At 36.5% G+C, this 17352-nt stretch overlaps 1 protein-coding gene across 1 annotated transcript in view; it reads right to left on the bottom strand.

Moving 5' to 3' along the window:
- LOC124401200 (LARGE xylosyl- and glucuronyltransferase 1) overlaps positions 1-17352 on the bottom strand; it is a 71293-nt gene that overhangs the window by 32196 nt on the left and 21745 nt on the right. The window contains exons 3-6 of the mRNA XM_046873277.1: positions 15416-15708; positions 11800-11882; positions 6032-6155; positions 5703-5874 (exon numbers count right to left, since the gene is read on the bottom strand). Of these exons, the coding sequence (XP_046729233.1) occupies positions 5703-5874; positions 6032-6155; positions 11800-11882; positions 15416-15708 (672 nt within the window). The remainder of the gene's footprint in view (positions 1-5702; positions 5875-6031; positions 6156-11799; positions 11883-15415; positions 15709-17352) is intronic.

Here is a 17352-nt window from a genome sequence, read left to right as displayed (position 1 = left end):
GCACTTATCCTACGATGTTATTAATTTGCATTTCATGCAGCTTTGCATACTTGTGTAGCACTTTGCTGTACCATGAAACATTATTTAGTTCCAATGTATATATGCGTTCCGAAAGTATTCAGACCCCCTTGATTTTTCAGACATTTCTAGACTTTTGTTTTCACTTTGTCATTACTGGGGGGAATTTAAATTATTGTAGTATCAGGCTGCAACATGACAAAATTGAAAACTGTGAAGGGGGTCTAAAGATTTTCTGAATTCACTGTAAGCTATATAGAGGAATAACAACTATTAGCCCACTTGTTTTGACAATACACCATCAAATAAATTAGACCAAAGCACTGTTGAAATTCTTGAAACTGATTGGCCAGTAGGTACTGATACACTTCATTTTGTTCGATAGCAACCAATCATTCACAGGTACTTGAATGGCTTCATATAATCCAATTTTAATAATACATGAAAACTTTTTATGTAACTAAAAATATTAGCATTGTTATGTTGAAGTTCACTGAGGAGACTTTAATCAAATCCTTCAGAAGAAGTCTCCAGGGCACTGTAACAGACAGAAGGCAATGTAAACCTGTAACTTCAAAAACTTTAAGACTGTAAAACTATGTGGCTGAGGCATGGCCATTTCTCAAAACTTTCCATTAAAAGTTCAATTCAGCTGAACCTTTTGGACAGACAACAGAGGGTAAATTGTGCACATTAGCAGGCATTGGTGCTCTCTCTCCACTAATGCGTTATTCTACTTGAAATGAAGGGTCCTGGTGCATTTATTGATGGATGCCAAGAAAAATAAAAAATCGCTGGGAATGTAGACCTTGTTCATTTAGAATGAAATGTGTGTCGAATCTTATAGCTATTTGTTTTTATTCAGTTTATTATTGCACTTAATTAAAGCAGGAAATAGGAAAATATCAACTGTTCTGAGAAATCACACAGGTATCTATAGAATATGTAGAAACCCAAAACTGGGCTATATAAACAATAAAATTACTACACAAATGGATTAAAGCATGGGTACATTTGCGAACTGTATGCTGCATTTTAGTCCAAATATAAATATATATTTCTGCAGCATGTTTAGCTCACTTAATGCAGCTGGGGTCAACCAGAGTTGATTTATAAATATTGTATTTTATTGTAATATTGTAGAATAATAATGGTGCAAAACAAGTACTGAGAACTACCGGAGTTGGGATGGATGTCACTTTTTCAGTGGTAAAGTCTGAAAAGCCCACCTGAAGCACAGATCCTGCTTTATCTACTGCTTTCATATCACAGAAACTAAAAGACAAGGAAGGTAAGAGAGAGTAGGAGCTAAATTGGCATCTGCTTTCACTAACAGTCACACACTTAAAGCTTGCAGGATGTTACAGGATGTGCCTCAAACTAAAAACGCTTTCAGAAAATATCAAGTGAAGCCCAAAAAAAGAGAGAGTGAAGTAAAATTAAGCAAAAGGCAAGCGGGAATGATGATGGGAGTGAACGGAAGAGACAGCGCGAATGTATGCAATGAAAACTGAGGAAGCAGGCAGCAGAGAATGGAGAAGAAAAAAAAAGGGCGAGAAAGAGTGCATGAACGTGACGCTGCATGATAAATCCTATTCATGAGGCGAGTTCATTCAGAACCCTGCCATTTTCCCAGAGACAAAGGTGGTGTGCTGTCGTTACTTGGAGCTTGAGAGCCATGAGAGGAACTGAAAGATATGAAGGAACTGTGTGTGTGTGTGTGTGTGTGTGTGTGTGTGTGTGTGTGGGAGGGGCAGTCTAGTTTCTCTCCCATCGAGCTCCCACTCGACACACTGCCACGCTCACAGCACTAACACACATCATTTAACTGCTGCCACTGCTGATACGCAGCCTGGGTTCATGGTGAAAGCTTGATGACTGAACAAACACTGATTAGGATTCCAATACTATTACGCCTCCCCTGTAAAGCATCATGATGTGATCATTTTTCCACTTCGTCACATAAAATCTACAAACACTAGCTTAAAAAAACATTCTGCAAACCAAAATATGCGATACTTTACACTTCATGCGGCGTGTCATTTTATTTCGGAATCCAATGTCACATCAGTGGCTTGAATATAAAATTAGATGTCAAGAGCAGATTCTACTACATCAGGAACTCACTGCTAATATAATATATAATAGCTTCAAGTGTGTAAAGCAGAGTCTCTTTCAAAAAGTGAGCATGTCAACAAAACGGCTGTTCTAGCCACTAGATATAGCTCTAAAATTCCAACCAAATCTTGTTAGTCCTTTTTGTACTTTGGTTCAAAGTAATCTATTAACTTCTAAAATCTCATCCAAATTAATTTTAAACTAAAATAGCTATAGAATAGAATGACTAGAATAATAAGAAAATGCGAGTGGTGCTTGAAGGTCCAAAAGTTGTCACTCTTGTTGTCTGTGTGGGTGCGAGACACGATTTAGCGTGTATATACACCACACATCTGTGTTTTTTTTGTTATTTTGCGAGGGGGGTGTGGCCAATTACGTTACATGATGTCACTACATTACCCAGCAATGAACTCTCTTCACTGTGCTGAGTGTTTTGACACGTTACATGTCCGGGTTGTTGTAATTTTATCATTTCGCAAATTAAATTTTTTCAAGGCACAAGCGCTGTGGTAGTACATGGCGGAAGTGTTTTGATGTGGTGAGTGAAAAACAATAATACTTAGCAAGAAAATACAAATTAGCAAGAAAGTATTCCACCTTGTTGTCTATTACTCTCTTCAGTGTGCATCGCCTTAGTCACTGATAATCACAAGTTATTGATTATTGTGGTTAATAATATTATTATTATTATTGCGGTATTAAGGCCCGGAAATGATCCGCGGCTCGGTGGAGGATGACCCCCTGTTCGGTATGTGAACAGATTCTATTTGCAGCTCTCCTTTCCACTCACCATTGCCTCTGACTCATGCAAATTCAGGGTATGAAGCACAAAAGGATCTTGATTCCCCAGCTGATCACTCAGAGCGAAAACCCTTCTTTGCAAACCTTTAGCAAGATTAAGCAACATTACGATCACCCATTAAACAATACGGGTAGCCTACACATTAAACAGTGTTCTATTATTCTAATCATGTCTCAGGTTAAACATAAGAATTAATCCATTATTTCCCAAAATGTCAGGAGTTGGCCCTGAGTCAAGGACTTTATTGTCATATAATGGGTTGTAACTTATCGGATTCACAAGCTGTCAAAAATACTCTCTGTGCTCGTCTATCTGACACAAATGCACTCTTCTACTGACACCAGTGAGAAAAACTTTTTGGAATATTTTACAGCCACTGAAGCTAAGGTAAAAAAAAAAAAACAGCATTGCATAAATCCTTCCAAAATGTAGCTGCATTATTTATATATTGTTTACTAGGTTTTGAATTCACAGTACAAATTTCCTAGAACCACCATTTATTTACTAAACATCTTAATTTCGGTTTCTATTTTGCCCCGATTAGGTAAATATATGAGCCTTTTATCTATAATGACCCTTCACATGATTATAACAAAGATTTAATCCTGGCAAGAATGTTAGATGTGTAACTGAGAAGGTGTGAGAGTCTGACTATCTCCTGCTTGTTATAATAATGCATGTACTGTAGTGTAATGTAGTGTACAGGGAAGGAGAGGATTAGGGTAAGGAATATCCTGATCATGCACAGGAATAAATGGGAACCATAAAGAGGAATCTTCTCCATTCTACTTTAATTATGGCAGCGTGTAACATACTTAGCAGGAAAGCTTGCATGCCTAACCAATCACATTAATCTGATGCCAGTTTTACTTTAAGGCAGAATCAGAACCCAGACACTCCACACCGCTTAGCTAGCAGCAAGAGAGAGAAAAGGGTTAGGCTTAACCCAAGCTGGAAACCCATGATGGGTCAAACATGTAATGTGCTATTTCTGGAAGAAATCCAACACTGCAAATTATTCCGATATCAGCAAAGTAAAGAATGGTGGTGGTACTGCCATGTTGAGGGGGAAAATGGAAAAGAGCTTTCTTTAGGTATAGCAATAATACAATTATTCCACTTTTTTAAAGCTCATGCTTCACATGATGTTCAGTATTTTTTTATAACCAAATTTGTCCAAAAACCTTTCAAGAACATTGTCTCGAAACATTAAGAACATAGTGTTCCCTATAAAACTCTGGGACCTTCCATGAATGTGTGTATTCATATACATTATGTACATGTACATCAGGCATAAACATCCCAATTTAGTTGCAGGTTGTTACAATATAGAACGTGGAAATGTTCAAAGGGGGTTAATACTTATGCAAGGCTCAAATAACTATGCAACAAAAAGGCAATATTAAGCTGCACTGTATCAGCTGCACTCTATTTTTTTTTAAATACATACAAATATATAAAGGGAATTACTAATGCTAAGGGTTGACTTTGACTGAAAAGTTGAATAATAAACTTACTTATCTATTTCTAGCAAATCTTTGTGTTCGAAAGCAACAGAGAATAACATTTATTAGTGTTTACCTGCAGCAGTGCTGTTGGCATTGTTAGAGATTTGAAAAGTTTCCCATGATAGTGCTTTTAAGTACACCTGTACCAACTAGATGTTTTTGATTGTAATGCTGCAGGTGTTGAAATTAATGGGAAGGAATAAATTGTAATCCTTTAACCAATAAAAGCACCTGGGACTAAGTTTATTGTTTCTTTCGCTACTAATTACCATGGTGAACAAATAGTACAATTTGTTAGAGAGCCTACTGGGTATGTGGAAACTCCACGGTGTTTAACAGACTAGAATTTAATAGACTAAAAAAAAAAGATAGCTAGTGTAATGTAATTAATGTATAACAAGCTACACTATATGGACAAAAATATTGGGACGCCTGACTTTATCAGCCATATGATTTGAAGATATGGTTTACATGGTTTGGAGAGGAAGATCTTCAGTGGCCAACTAAACACCTTTGGGATGAATTGGAACGCTGACTGAAGCCCAGGCCTCCTCACCCTACATCAGTACCTGACTTTACTAACACTCTTGTGGATGAATGAGCACAAATCTCCACAACTACAATCCAATACACATTGTGGAACATCTTCCCAGAAGAGTATCAGTTATTAAAATAGCGAATGTGGAATAGGATGCTCAAAAATGTCCTACTCATTTCATGGTCATAATGATAATTATAGTTTTTATCCCATCTTCATGTTTTCTAACATAACATATGGTTGTATATTTTCTGTACACAAATTCACCAGTGTTTCGTCTATGATCTTCAGTATTCTCTCAACTTTGCATATAAAAGATATTTGATTCTGGTTAGTCTTTATTTTTAGACTTTGGGCTGAAAATGTATTGTGTTTGATTTTGGTCAGTGATTCCAAATACCCATGTATTCCTCAGCCTGAAAAGATTATTTTTCATCTGTGAAAAATAATTAGCCTGCCCAGAAAAATATTTCAACCCTCAGCCAGATCACAGCTTGGCAAAAAAAGAGAGAAAGCAGATTCAGCATGTAATTATTTGCTGGACTGATCAAAGAGACCCCGCTCATATGTAAGCAGATAAAACTGAAAAACAATAAATCAGAAGAAAAAGCTACATTCAAGACAACTCATAATAATTCATCTTGAACTCAAACAGTGATTTGGACAATGCAGTATAATGTTGGTACAATACTGGAAATGGTGAAATTAATTCGAAAACCTTTGAATTTGTGAAAGACAGCCCACAGCTCAGCGATGTCCGTGGCGAAGGTGATATCGGTATCTAGAACGATGACTTTCTGCAGGTTTGATGGCAGAGTCTTGGTCAGAACCAGCTTCATCAGGCCGTAGATCCCAGAGTAATGCTTGTTGGGGATCCATGACACCTCAGACTAACACACATATACATGCAGACAAATGATATTCATTCAATATAGCGCTAACACTTTGGTACAAATAAATCATATTTTTATCTAATTCCCATTAGTAAAGATGATTAATTAAAGGTACACTTTAAATGTTTTATTGCATAGCAAAGGAGAGACTCACCTTCAATTCGTCTGCATCGTAAAAATCCACTCGGACAGCTGGCACCATCCAAGTGTGAAAGAGGGAGGCCAGGATCTGCTTGGCAATGGAGTCTGTGATGAAGTGGAAGTGAAGAGGGTTCCGTCTGCCACAAACACAAACACCATTGGTGCTTTTAACATTTTATGGCCATAGTGTTGTAAACTTTTGAAAATATTGATGAATAAAATGAGTTTACTACATTACTGGGAACACAGAGGGATTTCCTATGACAATTTTTTTTTTTTTATTAAAAATAAAAAGAAATAAATATATTAGAGGTAAAATTTAAACCTTCAACGCAACACACATTCATTCACAACGTCCATTCTTTACTTAGAAAAAAAAAACTCATTAAATAATTTTTAAATCAATAAACATTTGTTTATTGATGATTTACTTCATTAACACCATAATTACTTCAAAACATTTACAAGAGTATTTTGAGTTTCACTAATAATAAACATACATTTGCATAAAGCATCCATATTTGTCCATGTTGATTGGAGCAAAAAAACTTAACACTTAAGTATTAATTTAAGGTACATTTAAAACAGATAATTATGAATATATATTTATAATGCATTAGATGAGTGCAATACTGTCAGAGAACCACCAGCCCTGTTTCCCTCCAGGGCTCACACTCTCACTCAGCCTCTCCCTGCAACTAATCACCTACACCTGTTCTACTCCTACTAATCACCTACACCTGTTCCCTTATATTTACCTGTCCCCTCTATAAGGTCCCTATTCCCCCTCAATTACCGTCCAATCTACCAGTTACGACCATAGATCCCACAGACTTCCTACCTCTCTTGTTCCCTGTGCTTCCATGCTCCTGGCTACGCTTCTGTGGAAGCACTCAGTTAAGTTTACCATTTGCTCCAGTCACTTCTTAAACTTTTGTGTGTGTATGTTGAGACAATAAACGACATTCTGTTAACTACTGGTTTCTGACGCCTGGTCTATCCGTGACACGTTGCACAGAAACATGTATTGCATTTTCTAATGGTTTTCAAAGTTTAAATTGAAAATATAAAAGTTAAAGTTAAATATATTACACAAATAAAAGGTGAAATATATTGGTATTACAGAACTTCTATGAAAAAAGTATACTCAAAGCCAAATAAGATCATAATGTGCTCTTAGGCTCAGAGTACCGGTAAATGTCTTTATCCACTGAATGTATTCCAATTTATTAGTTCATTAACTAAAATGAAGGTATTGCTTTATAACAAACAGCCAGACAGACCCTTATAAAACCAACCAATATATTATCTCACAAAAGAATAAGGTTCTGTCTAGGTTTAACTATTAGGCAATCAAAAGTGCACTTTTTACTTATCTCAAAATTTTAACACAGAAATTGGAAAGTGTAGATAGAATGTAAAAAATCGATATCCTATATTTGAAAATAAATGGTATTGCCAAAATGCGTATTTCAGTTTTCAGTGCATCGTGTGTCTTTATGGTTTGTGTTCTGCCAGAATTTAATTCGATAGATTATTATATATATTGAACAGGATAAGCACATTTGTCTACTAACTAGGTAACTGACTATTACTTATAACTAATTTACTGTCTCTAGGCTTGAAACTAGATTTATGACAAATACACATCAAGTTCTTAGATATCATCCATTGGCTAGAAACTAGAAAATTTACTGTATATCTAAACATAAGGTCTGAGATGTCAAATAACTAAAATAACCTAAACAGATATAAATATACAGACATAGGAGGACCCCCTTTTTTTTTTTTTTTTTTTCTTTTCTTAAGAAAACCCTTGTCAGGAGGGTTTGTAAAGGCATCTGGTTGAGTCAGGAGTCTGAGGACCAGGATTCATTGGAATGCATTAAAAACAAAATCCAGATCCAGTAACCAGTACAAACAGCATCCGTTCATTTATCCTTGGTAATTAAGTGTTTAGGGTCACATCAGTTAGAATTGAGCTACTACTCTGTTTATATTTGTGAAATGGAATCAATTACATTCATTATTATATCATTATTTAAGAAATATGGACACTTCTATTTAGTTCCATTTAAGTGAGGGAGCTAAGATTGAGGAACTATCAGGACCACGATGCTGACGCTGCTGGCTTTTACAATTTTCTTCCGGTGCTTGCAGGTTACCATAATGAAAGGGTTCATATTTAATCCACTTCCAATTTACATGTGACCACAGACTTAGATATTGGTGTACTAAGCAGATACTGATGCAATACAATACCACTGTACATGAAGAGAAGGATGGATTCAAGTGGGCAGAAGCATATATTTAGAAATGGCTTCCACAAATAATCTCAATGGCTGCTCTATTCTTCCAATCCATTTCTTTTAACACCAAGGTTCGTTGTTTGCTACTTGCCTTCTAAGAAATCATTTTCTAACAGGAGATTGGAAGATAAAGCAAACACTACTTTTCAAATTTACAGACATCTACGGGCCTGTCGAAGTCAATGCTGCTGAAACACTGAAAATAACTGCCTATTTCACATCTTTACCCTCAGCCAAGTATTCAAGCAATCCGTAGACTCTGTATTCTTCTGTACACATACTGTTTATTGACTTTTTCCTGCAGTGTCCTTCTTGCCCTGAAAAATTCAGTTTCTCAAATAAAGTGAACAATACATCATAAATCATAACGACGCAGCACACTGGTGCTGTAGCATGAGTTCAAGCTCAACCTGACCTACGGTTCAACTTTCCAAGACAATTAATCCATATGCTGTGTACAAAATATGCACAGTTTTTTATTTCTGCTGATAAGTAAATTAAAAACGGCAGAAAAAGGGCTGCGTGTGAGATACTGGGGACCTGAAAATCAGCAAATCGCCTCACGTGAACAAAACGATCTGAATCTGGCAGATGCTTCAGAGACATCATTAACATTTTCTCTGCTCCACTTCATAATTGTTTAATTGCTGTAAGCATAATAACTGTAAATTGCAGACAAACTCATTAAGAGATTCTTTCCACACAAATAAGCCTTCATTTCGTCGTATCAATTGTAAATTGTGTAAATAGAATGTGATACTGTACCTCACAAAAGTGACTAAACCCCTCACATTTCAGCAAACATTTTAGTTTATCTTCTCAAGGGACAATACTATAAAAATGAAACTTGTATACATTTTAGAGTAGTCACTGTGCAGCTTCTATAGCAGTATAGATTTACTGTCCTCTAAAAATAACTCAACTTACAGCCATTAATGTGAAAATACTGTAACTGGCAACAACATTCTGTAAACCCTAAATGATAACAAGTCAAGTAAAGTCAAGATTATTTCTATAACGCTTTTTACAACAGACATTGTCTCAAAGCAGCTTTACAGAAATGAACAGTTAAGGTGAACTATGTGTATATATCCCTGATGAGCAGCCATGGTGACTGTGGCAAGGAAAAACTCCCTTAGATGTTATGAGGAAGAAACCTTGAGAGGAACCAGACTCAAACGGGAAACCCATCCTCATTTGGGTGACATCAAGACTGTGATTATAGTCTTTAGACAATACAGAACACTGGAGAGTGAGAACTAACATGAGCACTGGAGTATAAGATTATGAGTAATGATCTTTCTAGTCTTTTAGTCATTGTGGTTATAAAACTAGGAGCTACTGAGCAACTCATAAAATAGCTCAAAATTTGCGATCATCACAGATCCAACACCAGCTTCTCCATGGCAGAGCCTTTAAACACTCAAAGAGTTTCAATGTCCAAACCCCACATGAAGTGGAATCCAATTGGCACTGGTACGGCACGAGTCGGCATCTACTTCTTTAACGGTCCACAATCTTCATGAGGTGGGACGTGACTGGGGCTGGAGCAACCTCAGGATGCTTCGGGATGGGTAGAGAAAGAGAAGCAGTGAAGAGGAATTAGCGTAGCTGCTGTTCATGATATTAACAGCACAAGTTGATAATGTGCATGCGATCAGATGTTCTGGAGCACAAGGTTATGATGTGATGTGTGTTATGTGTAGGCCTTGCTAAAAAAGATAAGTTTTTAATCTGCACTTAAACTGGAAGAGTGTGTCTGAGCTCCGAACACCGTCAGGAAGACTATTCCAAAGTTAAGGAGCTAAATGTGAAAATGCTCTACCATCTTTAGTGGACTTTGCTATTCTAGAAATTACTAGAATTACTAGAGTTTTGAGATCTCAGGGAGCGTGAAGGATTGTAGCGTGTTAGAAGACTGGAAAGATAATTGGGAGCCAAACCATTTAGTGTTTTGTAAGTGAGAAGCAGTAGTTTGTAGTCGAATTCAAAACTTAACAGGTAGCCACTGTAGGGAAGATAAGATTGGGGTTATATGGTCATATTTTCTCGACCATGTGAGAACTCTGGCTGCTGCATTCTGGACAAACTGTAGCTTGTTTATTAATGATGCAGGACATCCACCTAGTAATGCATTACAATAGTACAATCTGGAGGTCATGAACGCATGGAAGACTTCTCTGCATCAGATAAAGATAACGTTTCTTAGCTTAGCAATATTTCTAAGGTGGAAGAAGGCTGTTTTTGTAACATGGTTGATATGAGTTTTAAAAGACAAGCTGCTGTCTAAAATAACTCCCAGGTCTTTTACCGTTGAACTAGTAGTTACAGAACATCCGTTACTAGAACTGAACCTTGTGGCACGCCATAATTTACTTGCATTAACCTGGAAAGCTCTCCATTTAAGTCTACAAGATGGTAACGATCAGACAGGTAACAGCTGTATGTTGTGTAACCATACAAATTCCCATGTGCTATTCACCATGTTCATATTTTTGTCTGCTTGACAGGACCATACACATTTGTTTATCTTTTATTAGAAAAGTTTACATTTGGTGCTTTGAGTTCAATTCCCTCATACTGACCACTGGATATTCAGCATTAACAACAAATTGTGTCTTGCCTACAGTCAAGCATGGTGGTGGCAGCATCATGGTGTGGGGCTGCATGACTGCTGCTGGTACTGGGGAACTGTGGTTCATTGAGGAAAACATGGATTCCAACATGTACTGTGGCATTCTGAAGCAGAACATGATGCCCTTCTTTCAGAAACTGGACCAAATGTCAGTTTTTCAACATAATAACAAATCCAAACACACTGCCAAGGTGACAACTGCCTTGCTGAGAAAGCTGAAGGTGATGGATTGGCCAAGTATGTCTCCAGACCTGAACCCTATTGAGCACCTGTGGGGCATCCTTAGAAAGGTGGAAAAGCATCATGTGTCAAGCAATATCTAGAAGCTCTGTGATGTCAATATGGAGGAGTGGAAGAGAATCCCAGCAACAACCTGTGCAGGGCTGGTGAATTCCATGCTCAGGAGGATTAAGGCAGTGCTACATAACAATTGTGCTCACACAAAATATTGACACCGTGGACACAGATTTGACATGTTCACTTAGGGTTTACTCACTTTTGTTGCAAGTTAATTTGAAAATAATGGCTATTTTTAAAAAACAGTAAATCTGTACTGTTATACAAGCTGCACATTGACTACTTTAAAGTAGTATTAGTATAGTATAGTATAGTATAGTCCCTTGAGAACATATAATAAAATGGTTGCTGCAATTTAAGGGGTGCACTCACTTTTGTGAGATACTGTATGTAGCAAAATGATTGTTTATGCGAACGTCATATTAGAAAGAAAACATATATAGCAAATAGCATAGCCTGTACACCAACCTGTTGATCACTGTTGATTTTATACTCGTTTATACATTTGGTTTGTCAGCGTATGATGGATGAATCACTTACCGGTGAAAAAGCACAGATTTGACCAGCGTCACCACGTCTCGGCTTGCGTTGTACCCCGCGCACACGATGGCAACATGAATGGTCTGGGGAATGACAGAAATCACTAATGAGGTCAAGCAGAGCACAAAATCCTAATGAATGGTGACACTGATGAGGATATTGCAGCAAAACCTGCTATAATTGGAACTTGACATTTAAAACCTGCCATTTGGAGCCTGGCACTTGGATCATTAGTGGTTTATTGCACATTTTTTTCAGGGCGCCAGATATTTGCTTGTGCCTCACATTGTGCAGGGTTATGGTGTTAGCGTCAAAGCCACAGGTGCAACATCAGATATCAGCATGAAAACCGTGTGTAGCTCTATTTGGAAATCTCCCCCGATCCTCCCCAAACACCCCCACCCCATTCCATAGCCAAGATGTGCACATGGAAGGATTACACTCTCCCCCGGTGTACACAGAGTGCTGGAATTTATCCTGACTGACAGGTAAAGGCTATTGGGGCCTTCCTTTCTGACTCATAGGGCCTTTTTTTCGCCAATGTGTCAGTGTAACCAAGCTTATCCAATCAGCTTGTCCACGAGCTTGAGGGAGGATGAAATGAGAAGTACAGACAAAAAAACTCTGTAGAATTGCACAGTACATCTTCTCTCTAGGCAAGCTGTATCTCTGATTTCAAAAGAGCTTCGTTCAAGAGGTTAATACCTGCTTTTAGTCTGAAAATGGCCTAAAGGAATATTACAGGCCAAGTAATTACACTGATGAAAGACTGCACATTTTTTTATCAGACATTTTGCACAGAAAAAAAAGACCAGCTAAAGACCTACTTATAGAAACTTTCATTGCTGCTTAATTAATTCCGGTTTATTCGCCTGAAACAGTAGGAAACAACAGCTTAACAATGTTTCACCACCATTTTACCCATGTGGCATAAACCATTAATATTTTAGTGCTTTCTGGACAAGTACAAATTATAAAAATTCCATAATAAATTCCTTCTCTTATACTGAAAATCTTATACAAAATCCTCTAAAATTAATATTTTTGTTGTAAATGATGTCATGTGACGTACAAATCATAATTTCCATAAAATAAAAGATAAACGTTATTAATAATGTAAATAAAACTAGAGTAAAAACCCATTAAACCACTGTATTTATTTATTTTATTTTTAAAGCCACACTGTCCTGATTCAGGTCCAGAAATCCTGATGAGCTGCATTTATAAAAAGTTCTGTTCATTTCCACCCCTGATAAAGAATATTATTGAAAAACATCCCTACACATTTTTTTATTGTTGCATTAGCTTTTAGTGTTTTTTTTGTTGCATGGTTTTTCATAAGCAGTAAACTTTTTAATTAAGCTCTTTTTGTTCACAGGAAAATAAAAAATGTAAATGCTAATATTATAAGAAGAGCAGATATTTGGTTTTATTAAGTAGGCAAATGTATAAGGTATAGTTTGCAAAAAGAAATGCAACATTTGGAGAAATTTCCAATACAAAAATAGTATGAATATAAGCAACACCAAGAATTATTTATTTCATTATCATTATATGCATCGTTTAAAAAGAAAAAGAAAAATTCCGCCATGCAATGATGACATTTAAATCCTCATCCAGAGCGATATATCTAATTTATACAACTGAGCAGTAGAGCATTAAGAGCCTTGCTGAATGGCCCAAAAGTGGCAGCTTGGTGGTTCTGGGATTCCGTACCCACTTCCTTGCTGTACTTTAAATTACTTTAAAAAGTTGCAATGCTTTGAAGTTACTTCTTTGCAGCCAGAACTGTGGCTTTAATTACAGGAGAGGGAATAATGAATAGCTCCAAATACCAATCAGTTTAACCTTTTGGCTTTCTACAACACTTTGAATATGAAGAAAAATCTCCAGAAGTATACCTCCAAATCAACAAAAGAATGGTTTTACCAAAACAATACCAAAATTTTGAAATGGTCTAGCCAGAGTCCGGATCTAATTTCAATCGAAAACCTGTGGGGTGACCTTAAAAATGCTGTACACAGGAGATACCCAGCCAGTGTGATAGAGTAAGAATGCTTTTGTAAGGAAGAATGCCAAAAATATTGCCTAGAAAAATTTGCCAAAATGTTTGACTCTTATCCATAAAGATTAAATTCTGTGATACATAATAAAGGTGCTTTAACTAATTACTAGTTTCAGGGTGAACAAATTATGCAACAATATTTTTTATTTTCCTTTTCCCATAAAATGAGTTATTGTTTTTTATTTGAATATATAGGTTTTATTTTCACACTAAAGGAGAAACAATTCTAATATGTTATCTTGGTTTCATTTGTCTTTTTTTCTTTTTTTTTTTTTTTACATTTCTCTGTACGTTTGTTCCTCTTTCTGATCTCACCTTGTGTGTACATGTGTCTTGCTCCAGTCTATTTTCTGTTTCTTCAGGCTTTTGCTAGTGATAAGGATTCTACTCATACCCCGGGGAGTGACTTATCACTTCTATATTTTCTTCTTTTTTTCCCGTATCTGTCAACCATGTTATGACTTTGTCTGAACCTATATCCTTGTCGCATCTCCTGCCTCAAGCAACTGCACTCAAGCAATAATTTATATCAGCCAACTCACTGCATTTGTTACTCTGCTGTTCAATATCTGGACAATGACCGGATCAGCTATGGCATTAGAGCTGCCTCTGGAGATTCAAGCCCATGGGTGACATCTGAGAAAAGAAATAGCCTTGGAGATGCATCTATATCAGTTTAATAGCCTGGCAGTGCCATTAAATGGAAACATGGCTCACTGCTGTGTCAAACAAAAGGTCAACTTGCAGTCTTTAAAGCAGCATGTCAACACAATCATCAACTACTGGCATGCTACTGCTGTGATTACTAAGACAAAGGAGGAATGCTCAAAAACTATAATGTGGCCTGTTACAAATGGTTGTTTCCACATCTGAGACCAAGCCATATTCACTCTCTGCGCACGATTTTCTCGGGATGCCATTTTTTAATGATGTCTGGAAACACACTAGAGACTATCCAGGACATTCTTTTAATCCTGAATGTGCCTCAAGACAGTCTGCCACAAATATTTTGTTCGCTCTGATTTTCTACGTATTTCAATGCTTATGCTCGCCCAAATATGCCAAACACCTGTAAATTACACAGCACATTCATAACAGACAAAGCCACCAGGAGCTGAACGACAAGTAGCCCCTTAATTACAACATGCACTAAAAACTCCAGTAATGCAGCTCAGCCACTGCAGTGTATTAGCAACTATACCCATAACTTATATTCCTTTTATTGGGTGCCACTTCTTATTTGTTTTGGTGTGATTTGTGCAACAACAGAACAGAAATGTTTTTTTCTGGTCTTCTTGACAACTGGTCTAAGGGCTTGTTGGCTAAAAGGAAAACGACTGTTAATGTATATTACAATACTGTAAAAAAAAAAGAATTAATACTGTATCAATTAGTTGATCAAATAAAAAATAAAAATAAACGTAAAATATAAAAAAATTCCTGGCTAACTCAATAGTCTGACTGAACAGCTTGAACTGAGATTATGGCTATACTATACAAATGTATTATTAAAGCTTGAAAAATAGGATTATTTTGTCACCCCATCCCTACCTCACATTTATCTACAGCAGGCTGCTGGACACAGCTGGAGCCATTGACTTTCAAGAGTGCTTTCTGGGCTTCACTATCACCGGTACCCTCTTCGGTAGAGTGAAGCTGAGACTGGTTGCCATGGTGTCTTCGGCTGTGGTGATGGGAATGCTGGTTGCCGTGGGTAGGGCTCCTGGGCAGCTGGCTAATCTCTCTTCTTAGCGCTCGGTTTTCCTCCTCTACCTCTCGAACCCGTAGCTCCAGAGCCAGTGTGGAGGATTGAGGTTCCAGTGGAGACAGAGGCAGTGGTTTTACTGAAAATGAAAAGATAAAGTCAGACAAAATCTACATTTGGCATGAGCGGTGGGGATATAACAATTCTTATTGCAATTGCAAGAAATTGAGATTACTGTACATTTATTGGAACCAGTTGTATGCTGTGGGATGTCAGACCCTCTCTCTGGGTTATATTTGGCACTGATTTTAGATCCCTTTTAACTGCAATTTTTAGCTTCTAGTAAAGGTTTTTTTGTTTTTTTTACTTTCAATAAAAGTGAGGTCCTTTTTTGGGATCATTTTTCCAGCAGAGATTTGCAAGCTATTACTCTTATTATGTTACTAAATACACAGTTAAAATATTTACTAGGACAATTTTCTTCTCATTTTACTAAATAGGTCTGATGTATATTTCCTCTGAGACCAAAGTTTAGGATCATATTAAGCGTTTACCTAAAAAAAATTTAAGTGTATCTATATTTTTATTTAGAATTTTTTATTTATATATTTGTATTTTGATGTAATATGGCAATTAAATGCATTAAATGGGATTAGTTTTTACAGATATTCTTGTAGGTAATTTCAGCAATAAAAATTTTTCTAAAAAGGAAACAAATTACTTGTTCATATTAAGAGATCTGTTATTTCGTCTTGTATATTTAGTATTTCTCTTTAATAAAGAAAAAGTAATTATCCGAATACTCGATTAATTGATTGGATTATATATATATATATATAAAATTATAAAATATATATACACACACACAAACATAAAAGCAGCATATATAAAACAAATCTTTATAACAACTCATGTTTTAAATATCATAGCACTGTTGAATTCTCAGATTTCATTGCTAAAAGGTGTTTCATTCAGTTTTGCTGAACAGCACACCTTTATCATTTTTTTTGCTAAGTACCATTTCTTATTGAAACATGCTGAAAGAATTTGTGACATGAATAAGGCATCCAGCATAAAAACATGTGCCAAATCAAACATGCGGATGGTCCGCTGTGGCGACCCCTAATGGGAGAAGCCGAAAGAAAGTTAATAATTGCAACACCAGCAGAATCTGCTACACACCAATGACAGACAAAATGAATGCAAAATTAGTGACATGTCACCGTAATAAGGGGTAATGTCTAATTTAGAGACAATACAGTAATCCCTCGCTTATCACGGGGGATACGTTCAAGACACTGAAAAATCCGCAAAGTGCCAACCTAATATGTATACAGTACAGTATACAGAATACCTGTATATCTTAAGGCTTTATAAACCATCCCCACACTCAAACCTTTCCTCTGCTATTAAAACACATTCAATATTATTAAACCTAAGTAATTTTAACATGAAAGATTCTATATGGGTACTCACCAGTGAAGATACAACTTGAATGATGATGATAAATTAAGTATGCAGTACTAATGATGATGAAGGTGATGACGATGAAATGAATATAGTGCATACCCAATGAGAGCATTACAGCTCTTCTGAAAGCTTAATGTTTAGGCTAGAAAATGCTTATTTTACCGCAGAAATAAATAAAATATCTCCTAACAATACTACCTACAATATATACCGCAAAATCCTGCGATACAGCAAAAAATCCGCAAAACAAAATAAGATATGTTCCATTTAAAAACCTGCTTTACAAATGACCAAGAAAGCTGAAACACGATGT

Source organism: Silurus meridionalis, chromosome 18, assembly GCF_014805685.1.
Source record: "Silurus meridionalis isolate SWU-2019-XX chromosome 18, ASM1480568v1, whole genome shotgun sequence".
NCBI lineage: Eukaryota > Metazoa > Chordata > Actinopteri > Siluriformes > Siluridae > Silurus > Silurus meridionalis.
The sequence above is the reverse complement of the archived record's forward strand: the minus strand, read 5'-3'. Positions and strand labels throughout refer to the sequence as shown.